We start from the raw sequence: 24241 nt of genomic DNA, 5'->3' as shown, positions 1-24241 counted from the left end.
TGTCCTGTTTTGAAAGCTGTTCTTGTAATTCTATTTTAACATGTCTTCTTATGGTAAATTGTGAATTATGATTGTGACATTCAGGCTGGATTTTTGTAGCTATGCATACTATATACTCCCAGATAAATAAAATGAGAGTATTATCATTACTTATAGTATGATTATATTTATCATTCCATAGCTTCTGGTTTATAGGATAAAACAGAGATGATCTACCCTTGTAATAGTCCTGGAAAACATCTATAGGGTCCTTGTATTGTTAGTTTGGAGGGAGCAAAAGTTTGATAATTCTCATTTTTACATTTCTCATCAGATTAATTTTCAAGTCATGGTCTAGTGCTCAAAGTTGAATATATAGTACTGATAAATTTAAGTTTTAAGGAATGAAGTTTAGAGGTGCTTATGATATTGGGCCTTTTTTTTAACCCAACAAAAAGAAAAAGTTCATGGGACTATTTTACTCTTTTTGCGATATTCTTTTGCTTGTTTGCTTTTCTCACAATGTCTGTAGCCCGAGTTAGCCCTTGGACCTGCTAGACTGCAGAGGATGCGATTTTGTAATCTATTTTTCTCTGCCTCTGGAGTGTGAGCTTATAGGCTTGTGCCATTAAACCCAGTTATTACAGTGGCTTTGGAGATAAAGACCAGACCCTGATCACATTAGATGAGCATTCTACCAACCCAGCCACTCCCCAGCCCAGTCCTGGCTTTTAGTCACTTAAAGCATCAGAGTAGGAGAATGCAGAACCCCAGGAGCAGTGTGATGTGAGGAGAAGGGCATTGGACCCTCTCAGAGGTGTGGAGTCTCTAGAAGGATGTGGGGGAAGGGAAAAGCTGGACTCTAATAAGTTGTATGAAATAAGTTTTTCCATAAAAATGAAATAAGAGTCTTAGAATGGTAAATAAACCATTTCAGAAATCAGAAAAGTAGTAGATAGCAAAAGGCAGCCTAAACCTGCTTTTCCTTCCTAGTGTGCAGTAGCCCACGCTGTATCTGAAGGTGTATGTGTGCACAGAGAGGAAAGGCAGACCCTTTCACTTGTCACGAACAGCAAGGAGAAGGGTGTCAGAAGGAGAGAGTCTAGGGGAAAGAGCTTGGCCTTGGGGAGATGGACTTGAACACAAGTATCCCAAAGAGTTTAGAGAACGACATCACGTGACTGTTTTCTAGTTGTTCTATTTTCAAACTGTGTCAGATCTTTTTAAACTTCAAAAACAAAAAACAAGCCACAGTTTTCTCTCTTCCTCACTTGCCATGCTTTCACCTCTGCTTCTTGGTAGATCCCTACCTAACTGGCTTATGCTCCCCCCACTCTGGCAGATTCATCTCCAGAGCGTTGTTTAAGATACCCTTTGAGATTTACCTCTTTCCTATGGCCCTGACCTTAATCTCCCAATAAGAGTTGTGCTAGGAAGGATATGATTAGCAGGGACCGTGCCACACCATGCCATAAGACCCAGAGAATCTGCAAGGATTTACACCTTGCCATATATTCTGTCCACTGCTTAACCAGTGGAGGTGAAGCCACACCCACATGTGGCTGAGTAGATCTATTTCAATTAACACCTAGATAGGAATTGACTAATAAAAATTTAAGAAATTCCTTATGCTTGTTTTTATTTGCTTCAGTGAAATCGTGACCATATTGCCAAAATATTCAAGTGCTTCAAAAAAGAACACATGTGTAGTCACTCATTTATTAAGCTACATTTGAAGAATTTGTTTATTGCTGGACCTTTCTGATGTCTTTTCATTGCTTTGTGGAATTGGAAGAAAGAATTTGCATGTGTAAATATACATAAACTTGTGTAACCTGCTAGTGTCTAATGTTGATTTTCCTAGAAACATTATCGCCCTGTGGAGAGTTACAAAACACGTATTGGCAGGGGAAAAGGCCACACATGTTTTCCCTCAGCCCATACACTCTGGGCTCATTTTTATTTAGTCATTTGGCTTGGTCTTTCTCTAAGAAATCCTAATTTCACAATTAATTCTTAGCTAACAAGCTCTAGGAAAACACTTGGATATTAGAATAAAGGAGCAAAAATAAGAACCACAGGCATAATTGGTTTGCTATCTGTTCAAAGGTTACTGTGGGAGAATATACAGCCACTCAATCATATCTTGAGTTTTCTTTTTTAATCAGGAGAAAACTTATATAAGGTTCAGGCTCCCAAGGAATAATTGGGCTTATAGCCATTTGCTGTTCCATTTGCGAAACAGAAAAAAAATTAATAAAGTTTGAATAGCTTATATTTTGTGCTTTAAAATTTTGGCTTTTCTGGGTCATGGGCTTAGTTAGCCCTTACCCCTCTCCCAAATGTGGTATTGTGGGAAATATATTGGTAAACGGCTTGTGAAGTCACAGTGAGAAGAATGTCAGGAAGGTTTTGCTTATTTTTATTTATGTGATTATTATTTTGAGACAGGGTCTACTACGCAGCTCTGGCTGGACTAGAACTTGCTATATAGACCAGACTGGCCTGGAACTCAGAAAGAGCTGCTTTCTTTTGCTTCCTGACTAATTGCCGGGGTTAAAGGCATGCACCACCAAGCCTGAAGTCCCGTAGATTTTAAAACTTGTTTGTCATTCTCCATGTGTATAATATTATGTAGGGTGCTCATAAAAGCTAATACACATTAATAATATGGTTAGAATATGACAGATTATGCATAGTGCCCCTATAGCATTTATTAATTTGGAAACCTCTCTGCTGCTTATGTATGCATTGAGTACAATAAGAGTTCGGATATTCTAAGATGTTCCTGAGTTCATGTTTTACCATTGTTAGTAAATTAGTGCATCCACTTTTAAAATCTATTTTAATCACAATTTTGGTATACATAGTAGAGCCTTAGAAGTTTAGGGAAATAAAGAATGACATAAAGTATGTTAACTCTGCACAGACATCACATATGTGTGTGTGTTTCCTGAGTATTTATCTTCTCATTATGCTCATGACGAAGTCTCCAACAAGTCATACATTCTTACTCATTAGAAAAATTATTTTCCAGAAGACACTTACCAGCCATTTCACTTGAGACTCAATCCAGTTTATTAAAATCATTTTTCAAACATGAAAAATACAACAGTGTTATGTTTTCAGGTCTACTAAGCGTAAGTTGGTCATCAGTGTTCAATTCCTGACGATTTTAAAGCCTCACTATTTACACCATCGAGTAGACCTTTGTAAATCTAATGAACCAACTTACTGTTCTAAAATACACCACTTAGCTGCTAGCCGAGGAGATTGCAGGACTTGAGTTTTTTTAAATCTGTAAGTGGAATGTAAAATTCCAATTACACTAAAAACAAGCAGATTTTTTGTTTAAATCCTTGAACGCTGCACACGGCGGTGGGGGGAGGTCTTTCTGGGTAATTAGTGTTAATCAATAGGATTGACATTTCTTAATAGCAAAGATCTTTTTAAAGTCTCTGTTTTGAACATATAAGTTATTTGTTAAGCTCCGAGCTTACATTTCCTCAATATTAATTCAGGAAGTATTTTTACTGAAACCACAGTCATTAAAGAGGTTTTAAAAATCTCCAGGATGAATATCTAATTTAGGAAGGGCGCTATCTTCAGGAGCTTCCATGTCCAGATATAACTGCTGCAACCATTTGTTACTATGAACATTTGTCTCTAATGCAGCCTTCAATCACAAGAAGAAGTTACAGTTAACCTGTCTTCCGTGCTGAAGTCTTTTTTTTTTTCTTTTTTTAATCTTCTTGGAAGGTCACAGTAGACAATCACTCGGTTTGCCAAAAATAAATGTGGAGAAAATTTTGACATCAGGTTGGGCTTGGATCTTTGCCCAATCCTTGTCAGGCAATGTGGTGGTCAAGTCATTGATGCATTCTGAAGGGCAGAATAAGGAGGGATCTGTCAACGTGGGCACAAGGTTGGAAAGCCTTACATTGGAAGCATTCCAGGCATGTTTGCGGAAGAACAACGATTGTGAATCTGGGATTCAAAAATGTTTCCTCAGTTTCCATGTTTCCAGAATGAGCAATTTTATTTTATTTTGTACTTGACTTTGCTTCAGGAACAAGTGTCCCCACTGGTTCAGCTGAGAACATTGCTGTCTGCTGCCCCCTGCATGAGAAAGTTCCAAGGAAGTCATACACCCTCATTCTCAAATCCCTTTTACTTTGTCCCATTGCTAATGAGCATAAGAACTGGTGGAGGAAATTTCGATGTCGTGAAAACAGTCTCACTTTGCAAATGATTGACCTCAGAAGGCACTCTTACTTTGCACTAAGAAGATAACATCTGGGCTTCTTGAAAGACACATTTCTGGTCTTTGATACTTGATCATCCCTCCCGAATCTCACGTGACTTTCATTCTGTCTAGTTCCTCAAATTCTTTGGTCCCTCAAGAAATTCAGAAGTTAAAGGGAAATTATCACATCAATTGATTTTTCTTCCTTGTTAGGCTAGTCCCATCATGGTGGTGTCTGTGGTTAAAAGGATTGCATTGGTAATGAGCTCATCACTCTATAATTAATCAAGTATTAGTTTAGACTTAAAATGATAGTCTATATGACCTTCTAGGAGTTTCAGGCAGATGTAGTACTTTTTTTATTGTTTTTATTGAGCTTTACATATTTCTCTGCCCCCCCTCCACTCTCTCTCGTATTGTATGGTAGCTGACATCATATGAGACTTGGCTTATCTTTGTCCTGGTTAGGAAGGGTGAGAGTATACAGCATTTGATAACTTATACACAGTCGAGGTGGGATGATTCCATCATTTTACCTTTGCATCATCCTAGTGTCATAAAACTGCCTTTGTAAAGAATCTAACCAACTAAAGCCAGTCTTAGGACTGAATGCAGAGCTGCATAGACAGTGTAACTCTTCTCTATTCCATCCTTAGAACTGTAAGAAAACAAGGTTAGAGTCTTAAATAAGTCTCATAATTCTCAGGATAATGATTTTCCCTGCTGTGCAAGTTTGTCCTTCTTTCCTTCAGGGAAGTACCTGCTCAGGCAGGCTCTGTCCAGAGTAGCCAACATGTACCAGATGATAATGTTCCCATCTTGCTTTACTCTGGCAATTTGAAGAGTTCCATGCCAGAACTTGGTGTCGTCTGCCAGTCCCAACAGAAAACACTGCTTGCTTTCATTTTTGAAGAAAATAGTAATTTTCCAGACTCCTCAAGATTAGAAATGACCTCTCTTTGGTGTTGACGCTCTTAATTCCCCATTTCTTTTTCCTTTCCAAGGAACCCACCATCCGTCTCTCTGGTGCTTTCTTCCTCATTCACCCCAGGGGGAGCAAACGGTTCCTCATAATTACTTAGCGTAATTCATCTCAGGCTCTTCCCCCACGAAAGAAGAACTAGTTATTTGAACTGTCTTCACGCAGTGCGCCTTCCTCACACCCGTTCGCATCTGGAAGGCAGGCCATGGCCCCAGATCCCATGCTCCTGCTGTACCCTATAATCGCCTGTCACCTTTTCTTTTTTACAGAGTTCATCACTGGCATGCCAGCCTCAACCGAAAGAGCATATGTGTCCTCAGGTAAGGAACGGAGCCTGGCAGTTTTACTAACCAGTGTGAGAGGCTTAACTGCTGGCTGCTCCTCAGTACTAATCAGCACTCCCTTTGCGTCCAAATTTCAGCTCTTCCCATGCTCTGCTCCAGGGTTTTCCTCAGCTTCCTTCTGCCTTTTTGAATTTTACTTGGGGCAGGAGGTTTCTTTGCTGTATCCCTGAATGGTGGCTCAAGACACAAATAGGAGAGAAAGAGATCATATCTTCATGCTACTTTGTGATATTAGACAAGTAGAAGAGAAACCTTAGGGGTACAGGATCAGATTTTCTATCTTTGAGCCTGCTTCTCTTGGTTGCTTGGGCAATCCATTGGAAGGAGACTGTGTACCTAGACAGTGAACCCAGCATCTGATGTCTGACCTTTGGGATGCTGTTGGCAGATTCTGGTTCACTAAATCTGAAACAACAACAACCACCTTGACTTTCCCCAAATGATATTGTAATGTTCTGTTTCCTTTCATTTTTGCCTGTAGTATTTACTGGTGGTAGGTGCAGGCTGGGAAGACACAAGTTACTTATCTGCCAACTCTACAAATCCATATATAACCAGAATCCACTGGTTCGTATGCTAGTTACAGAATGACTTCATCTGCCTTGTTTTTAATTGTTTTTGAGACAGAGATTTGCTATGTGACTCAGCCCAGCATCCCTCTTGGGGGTCCTTTCGCTGCTTCCCTGGAACAAAGATTACAGCCATGCACCACCATGCCCACTCTTCAGTTTTTTTTAGATTATAAATACTTACATCATTTCTCTCTTTTACCCCTCCCTCTAAACCCTCTCATATACCCGTCCTTGTTCTCTTTCAAATGCATGACCTCTCAAATATTCCTAAGTATAACCTGCATGCTCAGTGTGTAAAATCTTACTTGTATATATGCTTACAAGGCTGACAATTTGATATGATAACCAATTGGTATACTTTTCCCTGGGGAAAACTATTTTTTTTTTACTCTTAACGTTCCTTAGTTGCCTGTGGTTCTTTGTGTAGGACTGAGGCCTTGTGGGCTTTCCCTGGTCTACTTTGGCATATCTATTGTTATCTTTGTTCAGCTCCTGTTTAGGCAGTCATGTTGACGGGACTTCATGGGTGTAGTTTCTCAACTTTCTGGGCTACATAATCTCACCATAGCTCTCTGAGCCCCTGGCTTTTACAGTCTTTCCACCCCCTCTTCTGCAATATTCCCTAAGTCTTAGATGTGGGTGTGTTTTGAAGATGCATCCGTTGGGAATGAGTGTCTCAGCCCTGGATTTTGATTGATTGTGCTTTTCTGTAATGTTCTCCATCAATTACAGTGAGAAAGTTCATTGATGAGGGGTGAGAAGTGTACTTTATTTTCTATGATTTTTCTGGTTAAGAGAACCCTAGGAAATTAGTAAATTAGTATTTATTTAGCAGCAAATTTGTGGACAGTTGAGATTGAAAGCTCATTTCCTTTTTGTAATTTATTTTTTTGGATATAATAAAATTACATCTTTTCCCCCTTCCCTTTCCCCTCCAAAGTCTCTGATACACCCATCCCTCCTCTCTTTCAAATCCATGGTCTCTCTCTTTCTCTCCTTCTTCCTGGGTTATAATGATAACCTGTTTTTATCTGGTTCCTTTTGATTTATCAAGATTGTAACTCACTTGCCAGTTTTGACACAATCACGAGACGAGCATTATTTCCCCTCATTTTACAGAAGACCGCTAACATGCTAGATACATTGAGTTGCTCATCTCAGGAAGGAGAAGGGTGGGTTCCTGGAGCTGTCTGCATAGCTCCCTGCTCTATTCATGGGTTGGCATAGTTGCCGTTTCTCACCTTGGCCATACCTCTTTAAAGCCATAGCAGTCCAGAGAACCCTGCTCAGCCTTCTTCTATGTTCCCCCTTAGAATTTCCTCTTTTCTTCAACACCACTGTTCAGAATCTGAGAGAAGCGTGGGTGGGGACTTGGAAGGTTCAGGGAGGCAGAGAAAGGAAGAATAAAGTCAGTCCTTTTACCTTTCATCCAGATATTTATTCAATGTAAGGACTTCATTATCAAGACCAGTAGACACGGTTAGCAAACTGGGCTTTGAAAGTTCTGTGGTGCTTCTCTAGGGTAGTTGGACTGTCTTCCACATTTCCTGAAATGTGACCTGAATATGGTATTCTACCTCTTGATTTTCAACTTTAAGACTGAGTTTTTTGTTTGTTTTTCTGATTTCCTAGGGTTAAAAATCTTTCGGTCTCATTTTTTTTTTCTCCCTGCATTCCTAATGCTCTGTCAATACTAAAACGTTGTTTTATTCTGCCCCCATCCTTGCTACCTAAGCAAATCTTGTACCTCCCTAACTTGTTTTTGCTTGCTCAGCATGTTCCGTTGGCTCCTCGTGTGACTGCTGCAATGGGACTTGCATGGACTTTGTTTGGCACTGTTGTTGGTCAGGATGTTTATGCTGACCCAAATTGCCTGGAAATATTTTCACTCTTGAGAACTGAATGTGTGAACGCCGACCCTTCTCTTGCAGTGGAATTCTCTTCGACTTAAAGCCTATACCTAAGGAATGATCTATTTCACCTGTACTGTGGGCTTGCTCAGAATATTTCCCAGAGCTCATTTCACAGTTGGTTTGTGGGTGAATTTCCAGGTTTGCTCTCTCCTTTCCGGTCTCTTTGAGAAGTCTTCAGAACAGGGCAGTCTCTCTGCAATCCTTGTGTTGTACGAGCATTTTCCTGTTTTAAGGGTACCACTGTTTGGCTCCTGCACTGCTTTTTAGCACAGCTTTTCAAGGCAATTCCAGAGCCTGGCAACTTTCTAACTTTCCAGTGGCATGACTCAATAAAGCTTTACTCCATTTTTATGTCTTATAGAGTCTCCCATTAGAATATCAGTATCTACAGAAGGCGCAAATACTTCTTCCTGTAAGTATACATACTTCTGCTTGCTAGTCTTTAGCCCAAGGTAATAACTTCTCTCAATGAGCATGTTCACGGGTGGCCTCGGCCTTGGAGGTGTGGTGAACTGAGTTTGTGCAGAACGAGGCCTTGTGTTTCCAGTAGAGATGGTTTCCTACTGTGTTTCAGATTAACTAGAGATCTCCTCCCTGCCAAATAGACATGAGAGAATACTATGAAGCCATGTGTGTGTTGGTTTTTGGATAATCTGGTGCCTTTGAATGTTGAAAAATAATTGCATAGCATCTGAGGCCTAGCTTGGGGTAGGTGTTCATGGGTTCCTTTTTCAGCTTGTCTTGACACCTTCAGCAACTGCCACGGAGGCCATACCCAGCTGTTTGGAATTTTGGTCCAGACTTTTTCAATTTCATATGACAGTCTGCTGTGACAGAGTGAGCAAACTATATATAGATGCCCTTAATTCAAATTTGATAGCAAGTGAGTAATTATGAAAACGTTTGAAGGCACGTCCCTAGGCAAAATCCCGAATGAGTTTCGCCTGGTTAATGTGAAATGTGCTCTGTGCTCGTGAGCTTCTTCCACTGCTAGATTGATTGGTGCTGTGTGCGACGCCAAGGGAGCTTAAAAAATTAGCAAGGATTAGTAAAACTAGCTTCTGATATTTATTAATTGAAAGCATTGAATTAATTTTTGACATAAAAGAGTGAGATGTTATTAAATATTGGCAATCAAACTTAGGGCTATTCTTTCTTCTCCTTAATTTAGGTTTTAATATAAAGCAACTTTTTGATAAGCTCTTTAATAAATACACATCCATGTCCCTCTCCCAGTCTACAGAGTGTGTTAAGAGACAATATCTTTCTTACTTAGCAGCAGGAACGGAAACCCAATGGCAGTTGACACTTCTTATAATGTACCTTGTTCCTGTCAATCTGTTTTCATAGACAGCATTTGGTAGTAAAGCTTTTCCCTTCGGGTTAGCAGAGCATACGCTGTAATTTGGTACGAAATATGTTACTTACTAGGAGTGTAGCTCCACCTTAGGGGCAGGGGGAATGCTAAGTGTGGGTGGATTTCTAGGTTTCATCCCCAGCACCTGAAACAAACAAAATGAATAAGAAAAATATTATTATTGCCTGAATTAGTGTCTTGCCTAAACAGCAGCATTTAAGAGGCTTGATAGCAGCAATCTAAGCATATCAAACAGGAAATGAAATTCTAGGAGAGCTCACAGACTTCCTCAGACCCCTTGTTACATATTCAAATGATAATTCCTGCTGGCATGCTTGCAATATTGGTTATTTAGTTCTACTTATGGAAACATTAGGAAAAAAATGGATGGAATTCAAACTAATGGTAAAGAGTCATGCTGAGCTTTGTTTAAAAAAAATAGCACAGGGGCTGAAGAGATGGCTCAGTGGTTAAGAGCACTGTGTGCTCTTCCAGAGGTCCTGAGTTCAATTCCCAGCAACCACATGGTGGCTCTAAACCATCTGTAATGAGATCTGGTGCCCTCCTCTGGCGTGTGGGTATACATGGAGGCAGAAAGTTGTATAAATAAATAAATAAACCTTAAAAAAAAATAGTACCCAAAAGGAAAATACTAGATTTTTCTCTTTGGCACATTTTTCTGAAAATTTCTCCGTATGTGATTGATTTGAATGACACCATTGAAACCCTCGGGACTGGAGCCCTTCATGCTGTCCTGGATAGGGTGGTGGATGTTGTCCTTAAGCACGTGTGAGCACTTCTGGAATGGGAGAATTTCTTACACTTTGATTGCCCAGGAATTCAGGGAACTGAAATGAATCTCCCGGTTCACGTTTCAGTGTTCATTACAGTGCTGTGAAGAGAGGAGTAAGTTAGGAATCTGACTCCATTTCTCTCTCTCAGCAGTGGCTTCCCAGTGTTTGGTACTGGTTTGGGAGGAAGACAGGCTATGTTTGTGTGCCATTTCCTACATCCTTTTCATTCTTGGTAGGTCATTGTTACTGAACTAATTAGTAAGTCCCCTTTTAGTCGTGTGAAAATATGCTCTATCATTTGAACATATAAACCAAGTGCGGGCTTCTAGGCCTCCTTAGAATAGACCATGGAGGAAGGGAGGAGCACAGGGCTCATTTCAAGGCAGCACTAATGCGTTGATTTTAAAAGTTCAAGATAGATTTGTTTTTAGTGAAAAACTATGGAAGAGTTCACATGGGTCAGAGAGACTCAGGCCTGGGGAATGCACCCCATTCCCTGTTTCATTCCAGCAAGCGGGGTGATGTTAGGAAAACCCTTAGTACGGAAAGTAAACTGCTTTCAAACGAAATCCTGCCTGTGTGTGGACTCCGTTTTTTAACAATAGACACCGCTGCTTTCTAAGGTGCAATCTGGAAAGGCTTGTCCAGCAAGCATTTTGTGTGTTGGGATACAGTTCCATGTGATTTGGGGGTTAGTATCAAAAGGCAAAGGCAACCCAGTTCCCTTTCCTCCAGTTCTGCCTGTGTGAATGGACGCTCGTCCAGGAAAGAGATGGAGTAGGGTTGGTGTTGTGTGCATGTTTGTGCACGCATGTGTGCTTTTCTGTGGACGTGGGTGGGTGCTTGTGTTTGTATGTGTGGGTGCATATGGATTTGAGTTTTATTATTTAGGAGTTGTCTACCTTGCTTTCTGAATGGGGTCTTTTATGGCCTGAAACTTATCAGTTAGGTTAGGCTGTTGGTGAAGGAACCCAGAGATCCACTTGTCTCTCCCTCCACTGTTCTGTGATTAAGGGTCTACCACCACACCCAGATAGAACTCGGGAGACTCATATTTGCATTGCAAACGCTTTTCCCCCCAGAGCATCTCCCCAGCCTATATTAGTTTATATTCTTGTCCTTACTCAGAACCTGCCTGGGTTGCTGTCTGTTCCAGATGCCTTGTCCTACCGTCCCAGCCCTAGAGCTGTCCTCACTTCTCTGGATTAGAGACCAGAAGTAGCAGCTTCAAGCAGTCTGGGTCCTTATAGGAAGTAATAGCATTGGCATTGACTTTCTTAGCTGGCAGAGTCCGTTTTCTTCTGGTCGGTGCTTCTCATTCTGCCCGTATCAGTGACCGTCATCCATCCAGTCTCGCAACACAGTGTACACACTGTTCTCATCCTAGCTAGACAGACATGGTTTGGGTGTTTTTCTGATAGGAAATTTCAAACCTAGGGTCTTGCTGTACTATCTCTACCACTTGCCCTCTAGAAAAATACATTTTTGAAATTATAACAATTAAGAAATAATTCCTGACCAAATATTTTAAGGGTTTTACTTAGCTTCTACGTATTCCTTGTCATTTTTCCCCTTTTTATTTTTCATAGAATTTCAAAAATATGGGCGAAACATCAAAGATACTATCCTTCTTCTTATAAGACAAATTTTTGACTATTCCTTCTTGTAAAACTGGGAACATGCATTGCATTGTAGGTTTGATATATTTTTGTTTCTTATATATTCCAGTTTTTTTTTCTTTAGAATAATTATCCTATTAAGGACCCCAATCCTTTTAAAGTCATTTATTTTATACAAATGGGGCTTGTGTGACTAAGAGAGCTGTGGGTGGATGGGTCAATAAGTGTCCCGTTACGTACAGTGACAGATTTTCAAACTGCAGCTTGAATCTGCTCTATTGTCAGTAGAACCAGCTTGTTTCCTCTTACATAGACTCAGCAAAAATGTAAATGGATTGTTTGGAGCAACCTTAATGACCGCTCGGAAGTGCCAGCTGCCGTTGACCCCATTTTGCGGACAAGTCTCCGAATGCTATAAAAAGTGCAGTTCTTACAACCAAGACTTTCTTGATTTAAGCTTTGCCCGTGCCAGTTTAATGCATGTGAGAGATAAGCAGGAATGAGAACGCTCATGATCAGCAATAAGAAAGAAAATAAGTACGCGCTCCCGATAAACAGTGTTAAATAGCAAAATATGATTCAAGCAATAGTAGCAGCAGCGTTATCTGTTATTGTTCGTTTGTTGGGTGCTAGTTAGTGTGCCCTCTGTTCTTGGTGGCAGCTCACGCTGCTCCTAAAGCCTCTTCCACTTTACAAGTGTCCAAAGCGACACCAACAGGAATCAAACCCAGATAACATACTACCCTGGATGGGTTTTTTTTGTTGTTGTTGTTGTTGTTGTTGCCTCAAAGCAAAAGCCTTTCCTATGTAAAGCAATGAGACTCTGCAACTGGATTGGAAAGTCGCCTTTAATTTAGAGTGCATTTGTGATAGATGAAGCTAACGAAGTTGAGTTGCCTTAGACTAGTTGGGTTTTAACAGTTATACCCATGCACATCCGAGTCTCACAGGTGAACAAATAGAAGGGAAACGCATGTATGAACTTTTGCTCTGAGTCCAAATAGTCCACAATTATAGTCTGTTCTTAGCTGCTTGCCTACCTCCCTGAGACTCACTCCCTGTTTCTGGGTGTTATGTGTTTGGGAAGCGTAATGAGAGGAAAACAGATGTGAAAGGTGCTACACAGCTGTGCTTATGGGTGGTCGCTTGGGCACGGGGGAAAGAGCTAGACTGGAGACTGGCTGGAGCCCTAGAAGGGAGAAAGAAAACCAGGGAATCCTTGCATTTCTTCTGAATCGGGCTGGAAAAATTCTAGCCCTCCAGTTGGGGAAGGAAATGAGTTCGTGATTTGCAGCCTCAACAATGACGCTGAAGGTCCTTTGCCAGGAAGTCTCTGCCGTTCATTCCAGCATATTATGTATTCTCAGCAAAGGCTACGTTTTAAAGGAACATGTCCAGGAAGTTCTCTTTGAAGTCTCTAAAGAAATGAACAATCCATTCTTGGATTTGGCACCTAAATGTGCTAGCTGAAGGCAGGAGGGTGTGTCTTCTGTCTTTATCTTAATGAAATACAGCTTTAGCACTCGGGAATAGCACGGTGATGTACATCGACTAGACCAGACCCCGGCTGCCTGGCCCATCGGGACATTTGAGTTATGCTCCTTACCTTCCATCTTCAGCTGTAACCAGCAGAGCCCCTTGAAAGGAGGAAAACTTCTCTGATCTTTGCTAGATGGTTCTCAGCTGGGAAAATGGCATTTTATTTTCAGACCCCTTGTGGTAGCAAACCGGGATCTTGTCTTGGTGGAGAGGTACTTCTGCCCGAGTCCAAATGGTGTTTGTTCAGGTTTCTTCGAACATGGCATTTTCACGGGCATCGCATCTATGCCCACTGTAGACAATGAAAAATGACTGTGGCCCATATGGCACTGAAATAAGAATTCAAAAGGGAAGTTGGCAACTGGCATAGTTTCATTCTCTCTGGTTGCTTAGAGTTCAAGTTTCAGGGCAATGCAGTGGGTTAAGCAAGAACCAGGGCACCTGTGTTCCATCGTTCATAATACAGACGAATCGTTGCCTTCATGTCCAGTCATTCTTTTCGTAGTCGATTGGACATTATTTTTTTTTCTCGCAGTACTGTCTGCCAATGTACTATGATTCTTGAGTTTAGTGTTGTCTTGCAGAGTCACTCAGTGCCTCTCCTTGTACCTCACTGCTGGAAGGGCTTTCTCCCACTTTGATCAAGATTAGTGTTTTGCACTAGATTGAAAAATGAACCTTGTACGAAATTATTCTTTTGAACTAAAAAGATGTGTGCGCGCACACTCCCACGTGTGACCCATGTGTATAACGGTTATTGTGTCATGCATCTTCTACAGGGCACATTGCCATCCATGGCGTCACTGACGCATGGAACCCCATGGGCTTGGTTTATTCTCTACGCCAGTGCTTCTCAACCTTCCTGATGCCGTGACCCTTTAATACAGTTCCTCATGTGGTGGCGACCCCCAATTATAAGATTATTTCATTGCTACTTCATAACTGTAATTTTGCTACTACTGTTATGGATATCAGATATGTGCCTCCCCCCCCCGCCCCGCAGGAGTGGTGACCCACAGATTGAGAATCACTGCTCTAACCAAGCATGGGGCTTGGCATTTAAACACTTGTGATTGTTCCAAATTCATAGATTAAGTAGAGAGTGAGCAGAAATTGAATCTGACTCTTCCGACTTCCTGGGCTTTTAATAAAAACCTTCATGAGATCTGTAACACTAGCTTGAGGGGAGACCTTTTGTTTTTTAGAAAACTTCCAAGTAGAATTGCTATAAGGACTCAAAAAAAAAATAATGATATTTACCCTAGTTAGCCTAATGTTAAGTTTTATGGAAAAATACATTTTTCACAATCAACCAAGTAGCAGAACCTTTGTCAGGGGTAGAACCATTCAAGGCTTTCATACTGGAACATCAGGAAAAAATAGTCGGCCTGGGGCCATTTGAGAGGCTTGTTTTTGTTTTGTTTATTTGTTTGTTTATTAATAATGTCTATCTACTTTACAACATGCTATTTACCATAGAGGTGCCGTGTTAAGGAAAATCTGATCCCCTGAACATAGATATTTTACTCTGGTAAATTCAGTCCTTGGGAGAGCCTACATGGCCTCTTCAAAGCCAAGTGATAACTTATTACACAGTTTTATAAGTTTGAAAATTATTTGTATGGTAGCTAAATTTGTTAATAGTCATTTATGAGATACAGGTGATTACATCCCTGTATTTTATTATTTGGGGTGTCTTTGATGGAACACATGCTTCAACATTTTACTAAAATTTTGATTTTCACTATCAACTGGAAGAGAGAAAATTACCTTTATTTTGCCTGTCTTTAAATATTATTATTTTTGTTATCACAATGTAGATTTACAGAACTTAGCATTATATTTCCATACACATATACTCATCATATTATGAAAATCATCATATCATGAAACTAGCATTTCATGTCTCTTTATCATTTATTTTTAGAGCCATCCAGCTCCGTCTTTCTTTTTGAAGAAATATATACTAAGTTACTGTGACCTCTCATCACCTTCTGTGCTGTGAACACGAGGACCCATTCCTTAATGGTACAGAACACATTATCCCAGCCTCCCTCAGCTCCTGCCTCTACCCTTGCCAGCCACAGGACAATTATTATTCTACTGTTTTGTTTTCAGAGAAGTCTTAAAACTTTGGCATTTTTAATCTTTGGTGATTGGTCAGTGAAATACATTTTTACATAACATTTTAAAACATATCTGAAAGGTTAAGTGGAGACAAGAGAACGGAGACAGATGTGTCTACCAAGACAATATCTATGGGGGCAGAACGAGCAAGATTGTGACATCTATGTTAGCCAAACTCTGTGGCTTTCCTGTGATCAAGGAATCCAAGAAGTAGACTATAGGAAAGGTATTTCTTTAAAAGTTAAACAGAGAGAAAACCAAAAGCTGGGAGAAATATTAAAAACCATATAGACAAGCAAAATTAGATACATGGGTGAAGATTTAAGGCGATAATTTCCCAGTAGCAAGTGGCAGAAATGCTGTGCCAAAGACCATAAATGTAAAGAATATACTGCTCCCACTTGTTCCCGAGACTCAGCTAAGGTAATCAGTTGTTCCTTAGGCTTTGTGCTTTGCTTCACTAGGGATGTTAGTTTCAGTTTCAAGGGTTTTTTCCAGTGAGACAGAAAGATAGCTCTGTGGTTAACTCTATCTATATCTCCACATGTTCCTGGGACTTACCTTCTGAAAAGGGAGAGAAAGTCTCCTCCTTGGCAGTGCAGAAAGTTTTAGGAATGCATCTGATTGGCTCTGTCATAGGATGTTTACTGCTAAAATGCCCTACCTAGGGAGATAGAGGACTGCCACTAGGTAGGGGGCTGGGCCACCCCTGTGTGTGCTGGGGTGAAAGGAGAACAGATGCCCTAGGTCCCAGGGGACCTCCACAGCATAGATTCATTAGACTTCAGAGATGAGAAGCAAGAGGAGAAAATGCCTTACTGAGGAAAGCATGGGTGTCCAAAACCAGTGAACAGATACGGCTGTGAACATTTAGAGGGAAATTAAAATAGATACCTTTCCAAGCACTGCTCAGTTGGGCAGATGCAAACCTAGCAGGATGGCTACTCAGAGGGAAATAGAGTTAGAAATGGGATTGTAATCTCATTTTAAAAAATAGAATTACAAGAACAGCTTTCAAAACAGGTCACAGAGGTCATGATATTCTCAAAAAAAGACAACATTATTGTTTTCAAAAATCATGACCTAAACCACAGTAAAGAATAAGCTGCTGAAGCTGGGCGGTGGTGGCGCACGCCTTTAATCCCAGCACTCGGGAGGCAGAGGCAGGCCGATCTCTGTGAGTTCGAGGCCAGCCTGGTCTACAAAGGGAGTTCCAGGATAGGCTCCAAAGCTACAGAGAAACCCTGTCTCTAAAAACCAAAAAAAAAACCAACATCTTTCTGTATGTGCGTGTTCTGCCTGCATGTATGTCAGTGTGCTACGTGATTGTCTGGTGCCTGAGGAAGCCAGAAGAGGCTGTCAGATCTGCTGGGACTGGAGGTACAGATGGTTGTGAGCTGCCATGTGGGCGCTTGGAATCGAACCCCCGTCCGCTGGAAGAGTAGCCGTGCTCTTACCCCCTGAACCATCTCTTCGTTCCTGTCATTTCATTTTTTTAAAGGCTATTTCCTGTTACCTCTAAGGTCATTACAGTAACTCTGAATGTGCTTTTTCCATCCAGGAAAATGTTCAGTTTAGATGAAAACAGCTTTTTATTTTATTTTATTTTTGGTTTTTCGAGACAGGGTTTCTCTGTAGCTTTTGTGCCCGTCCTGTAACTAGCTCTTGTTTACCAGCCTGGCCTCGAACTCCCAGAGATCTGCCTGCCTCTGCCTCCAGAGTGCTGGGATTAAAGGCGTGCGCCACCACCGCCCAGCAAAAACAGCTTTTTAAAAGTAGAGAAATGAGTGACAGTTTTACAAATTTGAATGTGTAGGGAATATTTTGAAATTCTGTGAAGTGTTCTTTTGTTAAAGATTTATTTATTTTTAGCTGTATGGGTGTTTTGCTGGCAGGTCTGTGTACCATATGTATGCAGTGCCTTCAGAGGCCAGAAGAGGGCATTGGATTTCTTGGAACTGGATGGAAGCCAGCATCTGAGTGCTGGGCACTGAACCCAGGTCCTCTGCAGCAAGAGCCAGTGTTTTTAACCATAGTGCCTTCTTCCCACCCCTGTGACGTGTTGTTCCTTTGAGGTTAAAATGTAGAGTATTAGATCCAGAGTCTTCAAAGGAAGTTTAATTTTAAAACTAAAATTATTTTTAAATGCCACACAAAAACATGTAAATTGTGTCTATTAGTGCAGTCCCATAAATATTTACCCATGTATACACGAGAGAATATTTGTCAGGTTAAAATACCTCCTCAAACACTGATCATTTCCATTTACTGAAAACCTTTAAAGTCCTTCAGATTTTTAGTATGCAGAGTTTTGACGGTCTCTGTAGTCAGTTACCGCGCAAGGGCTCAGTAGGAGATTGCCTCTAAGTGGGTTTAAGTATTCACTGACCCGCCATTCCCTGCCCCTCCTTCCTCCGGCCACTTTGCACAGCTCCTGGCAAGCACCAGAATGTCTGCTCTCAACTTCCTTGAGAGCAGAGGCTTTTGTGTATGACATACGTGGGTAAGGCCAAGAGCACTTATCTTTCCGTAGCTGGTTTATAATACAGCTTATTTAAAAAGAAAAATCTGTGATTTAAAAAAAAAATGTACTGCACAGTTGGCCGATTTCAACCATAGTGACTGTAGGCTGAGCAAGTTATTTCATTTGAAAGGGGAAAGGCATCCAGAACCACCGTGGCTAGTATTTTACAGCAGGTGTGGTCAAAGAGTGAGAAAATGCAGATTGTGACTTTATCAGTGTCAGAGATGCCATTAAGGGAAGTAATGACTCCCATCGTTGGGCACCGCCCACTCCCGTTCCTACTGTTAAACCGAATCCAGCGTGGGAGATGCCTCGATAGTAATTCATTTCTTTTACGGAGCTGCTGTGTGTTCACAGTTCGGCTAATCACAGAGAGACTGCTGGACCAGCACTTTTCATCTAGAGAGGTCAGCAAAGTGTTAGAAACCAATTAAGCAGGATCATGTGGGTTATGGCCCCAAGATGTACTCACCTCCATTTCCCTTAACTTGTTCCTACAGAGGGAAAATTTGTTTAGGCTCTATTTGTTCATCAGTTATGAGCTCACACGCCTGGGTTTGTTCAGTAATGACTGCCAGAAGTTTTATTTGAAACTGTCAAAACTTTAATCAGGCTTTGTTTAAAAGTTTTAAAGGCTTCGTGCCATTTCTATAGTCAGGAAGCTGATAGGAGGAGGAGGTGGTGGCAGCGGAGCTCCAGGCCTCAAATGTGATGCTTCTGTTCCGAAATCTGTAGAAGTCTGTCTCTGTTAGCTGATCCGTTTGTAGTCCTCTCCCTGTCCACCTCATGTTACATGTTACATGGCATGTACATGTTTCTTAGTAGATGGGAGGAGCTTGTGGGGAAGTGGGGGAGGGGATAGTCCATGCCTGAAGGAGTCTGCAGGCAAGGTTAAAGGCCAGTTGTGCCTGTGTACAGATCTTGTGTCATAACAATCAGTTGTGATATAGAGCAGATAAATGGCTTAGAAAAATAGTATTGGTCAGGAGAAGTCATTTGAAAGGAAATATTGAGTAATGGTATTTATCTTCAAAAGTAGTAGTTTGTTACAATGTATCTAAATCTCAGCTCAGTAAAATGACTTACTTGTCTTACATCATTTATGGAGGACATAATCGGATCTATTTTACATAAATCTTACATAAATATTTTTCACAAATAATTTATACAAAAAATAATTATCTCACATAAATTATAATCCTGAAGCTTGCTTCTTTTATGACATCCCATCATGTAACATTAAAAGTGAAATTCTAACAAGAGGTGACAGACATAACACACAGGACCTGGGTTCCTGAAAGCAGTTTGAGAATCAGAAACTTTGCTAGATGCTGATAGGGGAACATGGTCACACTGTCATAAGTTGAATTGCTGCTGGGAATGCAAAACTCACATCAATACCTAGGTGACTTACAGAGACATACCCAAGAAAATGTTGATGCGCAAGGTGTGTAGAATGTATGGAAAGATATCATTTCTTAGTCTTGTTTTCAATACATACTAAGGCCTCTTTGGAAAATATTAATTTCTAGTGATTAGTCAATCAACCCAAGAAAAAGATAAGTAGGAAATTTTGTGATACAATATGGTGAATTAAATAATGAAGGGGATCCATATGTTAAACTTAGATTATAAAAAGTTGAAAGCTAACACCTGCCTTTTTGATAATTCTTCCATCATTGACAGCAAGAACTAATTAATAAGAAGCCTGTATATCACGTTTCACCTGTACATTTCCCATATGAGAAGTATGATATATTAAGAAAAATAATTCTGCCGGGTGAAAATTTTAAGATCTTATTCTCAAACGTTCTACATAAATACCATCATGCATTCAACCACATCCAGCTATTTAGTCACCCTGTAGAAATCCCTATCCTTCACGAATCGTGTAGCTTTGAGGAGAGATCTTTATCATAGCGTCCATTTAAACTTCACCTTCTACAAAGCTGGGAATTGTTACGGTTCTTCTCTGCCAACACAGAGCTGCAAGAACTATCATGTTCCCCTGTGCCAAAATGCACCACCAATAATCCTCCTTGCCGGGCAGGATGAGTTTATGATAAGTACAATATGAAGAACGTAAGAAGAAGAGTCTTACATTTATCAAGTAGAAAATTGTTTAAGTAGTCATAAAATAATTTTTGTGACGTTTGACCATGACCTACGTTGATTCAAATGAATTCTTTGTCTCGGCCTTCTCCATAGCAGCTTCTGAAGTTCACTTTTCCAAGGCTCAGAAACGTCAGTGAGTCTTTGTCTGGACTTTCTTCAATTGAGCTGTGAAAAGATAAGCCGCACAAAGTGCCCATGGATATGTCTTAGGAAGGATAGATGTGAGGGAGGGAGAATTCCCTTCTGTGTGTATGGGACCGTGTGTGCAGGCTAGATGAAGCTCCGTGAGAGACATGAGGATTCGTGGGTAGACAGGAGGCTTTCTAGAGCCTTCCAAGTAATTCAGCTTCAGGTAAAAACAACTGAGATTGAAGAATATCCTATTTAGTAGAAAAAAATAAACATGAAGCCCACGACCCCCTGTGTGGATAAACAGATGGTATCAAAAAATTGCCTGCTTATTCTTTCAAAGCTGACAAACTGTGAGTTGGCTGTGAGCTTCGGTATAAAACTTGTGTGGAGAAATGTTCCTGTCGAAGCCTCAGGTGGAGAGCGTCTCTGTGGAAACCTGGTTGGTGCTGTGATTGCCCCCTCCATGAGTAGTACCAGTGCTGACCTACTTCAGCATATTCTATTAAAATGATGCTTCCAAACCAGGGATGAGGTGGGGGCGTTGTCTCATCATACCATAAAAGGAAGAGGCTTCCGTTCTTTTGCTGTCGTTGTGGTTTTGTTCTCGTAACACTTTTTCCATGTCAGTTCCCAGAAAGTATTACATGGATGCAGAATACCAACAGTGAGTTAATCGGTCCCTTTTCTGTTCACCATCGCTTTCAAATCACTCCTCTATATAATGAAAGGAAAGCTATCTTAATCTTAATTTATGGATAGAGCTCCATTGGTATCTTAAAATGAGGATTTTGAACTATAACATTGGCTTTGATAATGTTTTTTGAATATTTGTGTTATTTTCAGAAATATTGTTACTCTGTTTACTTATCATTTAAAATACTTGGAATTTTTATGTCTTGAGATTTTTTGGTTTTTGAGGCTTCACATTATTTTCATAGTGACTTTTAAAGACTGTCTTCCTGTAAGGTTTTCACTAATTTGAGCATGCCTTAGCTGGTCGCTGTTCCTCTCTGTGGTGCTGAAAAATAAACTTGGTTGGGAGTGAGGGAATTGCTGCAATTACTACAGCAAAGTTGTTTTCTTTTGTTCTCACTAAAGTACATAATAACAAACCAGCAAAGACATCTTTTATTAAGTGTCTAGTACTTTCATCTGGCAGAAGATATGACTAGTCTCGTAATTCAAATGAGGAGGAAAGAAACAGGCCTAACAATTCAATATTTGGCAAATCTGTATACCAAGCAGGGACAGGAGCAGTGCTCAGTTCTAGTCTTTCTGTGCTGGTTTTACCTGCTTAGAATAAAGGTAGAAGATGAGGGAGAGTCCCCCAGATAGCTTTTCCTGTGTGTTCAAAGGCCACGTAGCACTGCAACTGCTTTTTTAAATGGCCTTCCTGAACCCCTCCATGAGATGAATGACTTGGACCAAATTAGTTTTATGAATCAACATTCCTAAGTAAAGTCTAGGAATGCATAGATGCCTTTATTATCATATTTTATGCATATTATGGATATTATTATAGGCATAAGAAATTATATATATATTTCTTAGATGTATTGAGAATTGTAGGCACCAATGTCCATCTGTTGAGTAGTTTAGAAGGGATACCTTGAATCTCTCCCCACTTCCTGTGTCTACACACTTGGGTGGAGGTTAATTGTTGAGCATGTTGTCACAGGTAAAATGTGCTTGCTATATCCCCAATGGACAAGTCTTTTAGAAGAAAGAATACACCTAAAATGGATTATACAGCCTCATTTATGACACCTTTGTTTTGGTTTTTTGTTTTTTTTGAGGTAGAGTTTCTCTGTAGTTTTCAAGCCTGTCCTGGAACTAGCTCTTGTAGACCAGACTGGCCTCAAACTCACTGAGATCCACCTGCCTCTGCCTCCCAAATGCTGGGATTAAAGGCATGCGCCACCACTGCCCGGCGCTACACCTTTGTTTTGCAGGATGCACAATGCAACAATGACTTTATGTTTCATTTTAAAGGCCACCAGAGGGTTATTTTGATTTAAGAATCCTTGTGATTGTTTGTCGAGGTTGAGGCCCTGGGAGACCTCTCCTTTATACATTAGCATGTGGCAGCCTTGCTCAAAATTACTCGAAAAAGAAGAGAATCTCCATAGTAAGTTTTCATTTTTTTTTATCGTGTTTAAATTGACTTAGTTTGCTAGTTTTTATAGCTTTTTTTTTTTTCCTTTCTCTCTCTCTCAGCTAGATAGAATTTTAACCTGTGGTCGTGTTAACAGTTTGTTGTATTGTGGTGTAAATTCCCAGTGACTGACAGTGATTAAGCAGGAAATAAAATCTGAATGGCTGTATCTCAAAATCTACTTAAAGCCTTGACAGGTATCTGTCTATAGCAATATATATCAGTTTGAACATGTGCAGAAGAAGAACCTGTAGCTGGGTTTCCTTTTCTTGTAATTCAAGAGGAAAATGGAAGTTTTCGTTTGATCTCCAACACTATAGTGTAGATGTGTAAACATAGTGGTCCACACACAGTAACTAATTATGCTTGACTTTGGGCATCATGTATGTCTCAGTGCCAGTTATAATTCCTAGGGTGTCTAAAGATAATGTCATAACATTTAGAAAAGAAATATCCGACTATAATTAAGGACAAGGAAGATAAGACAGGAGAATTAATTGGGGTTGCAGCTTCTCTTTGCGCAGTGACTGCAAGGCTTGGTGATCTCCCGAATTGTGTCTCAGCAGTGAACTCAGGCCTCCCTCCAGCCCTAAGGTTCTTCCTTTTTAGCGTTTCTTATTACTTAGCTATTTTATTTGGCAGCGATCCCTTGTAGCTCATCTTCTAATGCACTGGCAGGATTCCTATTGCCAATAGCTTCAAGCCTAGCACTGCTAGGGTAAGCTGCATAGGCGAACTTCCTAGCCTCCGCCTCTTTATAAATAGTACAGCTGCTTTCCTGTAACTACATGAACCAGCAGACTTGAGTCGACCTTTCTTTGTTAGTCGGGGTAGTAGGGCTGGGAGACAAGCAGGCTTGGAAATAGTTGTAGGTGGTTATTATCACTGATTAGCGCCAGACTTCCATGATCTACCCGTTCATCGCAGCCTTCGTGCTTAAAGGAGTGCTTTTGTTTGTCATGGCCATAAGCAGGATATGTAAAAAGGATGTCTGCCGACTAACTGAATGGCTAGCTCCACAAGGGCAGCCCTGAAAATGTTAGTCTAGGACCCTATCACAATTGAATGGCCATAACTGCACCCACCTGGCTTTGAAGTTTGAACACTCTCCTTTACAAAACAAAACCCAGAAAACTTTCCTTTAGTTTTGCGAGGAAGATACTACATTTGAGGATAGCCTTGAACTTGAAATGGTTCTCCTGCTTCAGTCTCTGACATTCTGGGAATTACAGACAGGAGCCCACCATACCTGGTTCAGAATGTCTATGAAATTAGTATGTTGCCTTAACAAGTGACGAGATGGGACTGATTGGACTTCAGAAGTATATATCGGCACCACCTTTTTCTAAGTCTTTACTTCACCAAATAAAGTATAATAATGCTTTGTTTTATTTAACTCTACCCACCACAATCAACTTTTTCTCTTTTCTTTTTTGCAATAATATTTTGGTTTTTGATATCATAATACAACCACATCATTTCTTCACCCCCTTTCTTCCCTCAAAAACCTCCCATGGACCCCTGCCTTGTTCTTTTACAGCATCAGTCCTGAAAATAGATGCATACAAGAAACATTATATAGACAGAACAAGTTATATTTTTGTGCCTAAGAACACACATGTAATTATCGGGTTTTCAAATAATCAAGCTGTTACGGTATTGCTACCATGGCCAAGTCTGTTTTGGTGGCTGTTTTGCTGGATGGTTACTGGGAATGGAAACAGATGGATTACGTTGCTCTGTCTGTAATCGTCCAGCTCCACGGACAGCCTTTTGTTGAGCCATGATCCTGTCGGGGATGGAATCTTTGCGTTCTTCTTCTATCACTAGTCAAAGCAAAACA

General features: G+C 40.5%; 1 protein-coding gene across 4 annotated transcripts in view; it reads left to right on the top strand.

The window, feature by feature from the left end:
• The window catches only part of Nrg1 (neuregulin 1), a 987684-nt gene that overhangs the window by 849643 nt on the left and 113800 nt on the right, over positions 1-24241 (top strand). For 2 of the 4 annotated variants that reach the window (XM_005362502.2, XM_005362503.2), the window contains exons 4-5: positions 5477-5527; positions 8398-8448. The exons of the other annotated variants lie outside the window; for them this stretch is intronic. In XM_005362502.2, the coding sequence (XP_005362559.1) occupies positions 5477-5527; positions 8398-8448 (102 nt within the window). The remainder of the gene's footprint in view (positions 1-5476; positions 5528-8397; positions 8449-24241) is intronic. 4 annotated transcript variants of the gene reach the window in all.

The sequence above is a fragment of the Microtus ochrogaster genome, linkage group LG7_11 (genome assembly GCF_000317375.1).
Source record: "Microtus ochrogaster isolate Prairie Vole_2 linkage group LG7_11, MicOch1.0, whole genome shotgun sequence".
Lineage (NCBI taxonomy): Eukaryota > Metazoa > Chordata > Mammalia > Rodentia > Cricetidae > Microtus > Microtus ochrogaster.
This window is presented reverse-complemented; position numbering and strand designations above follow the sequence as displayed.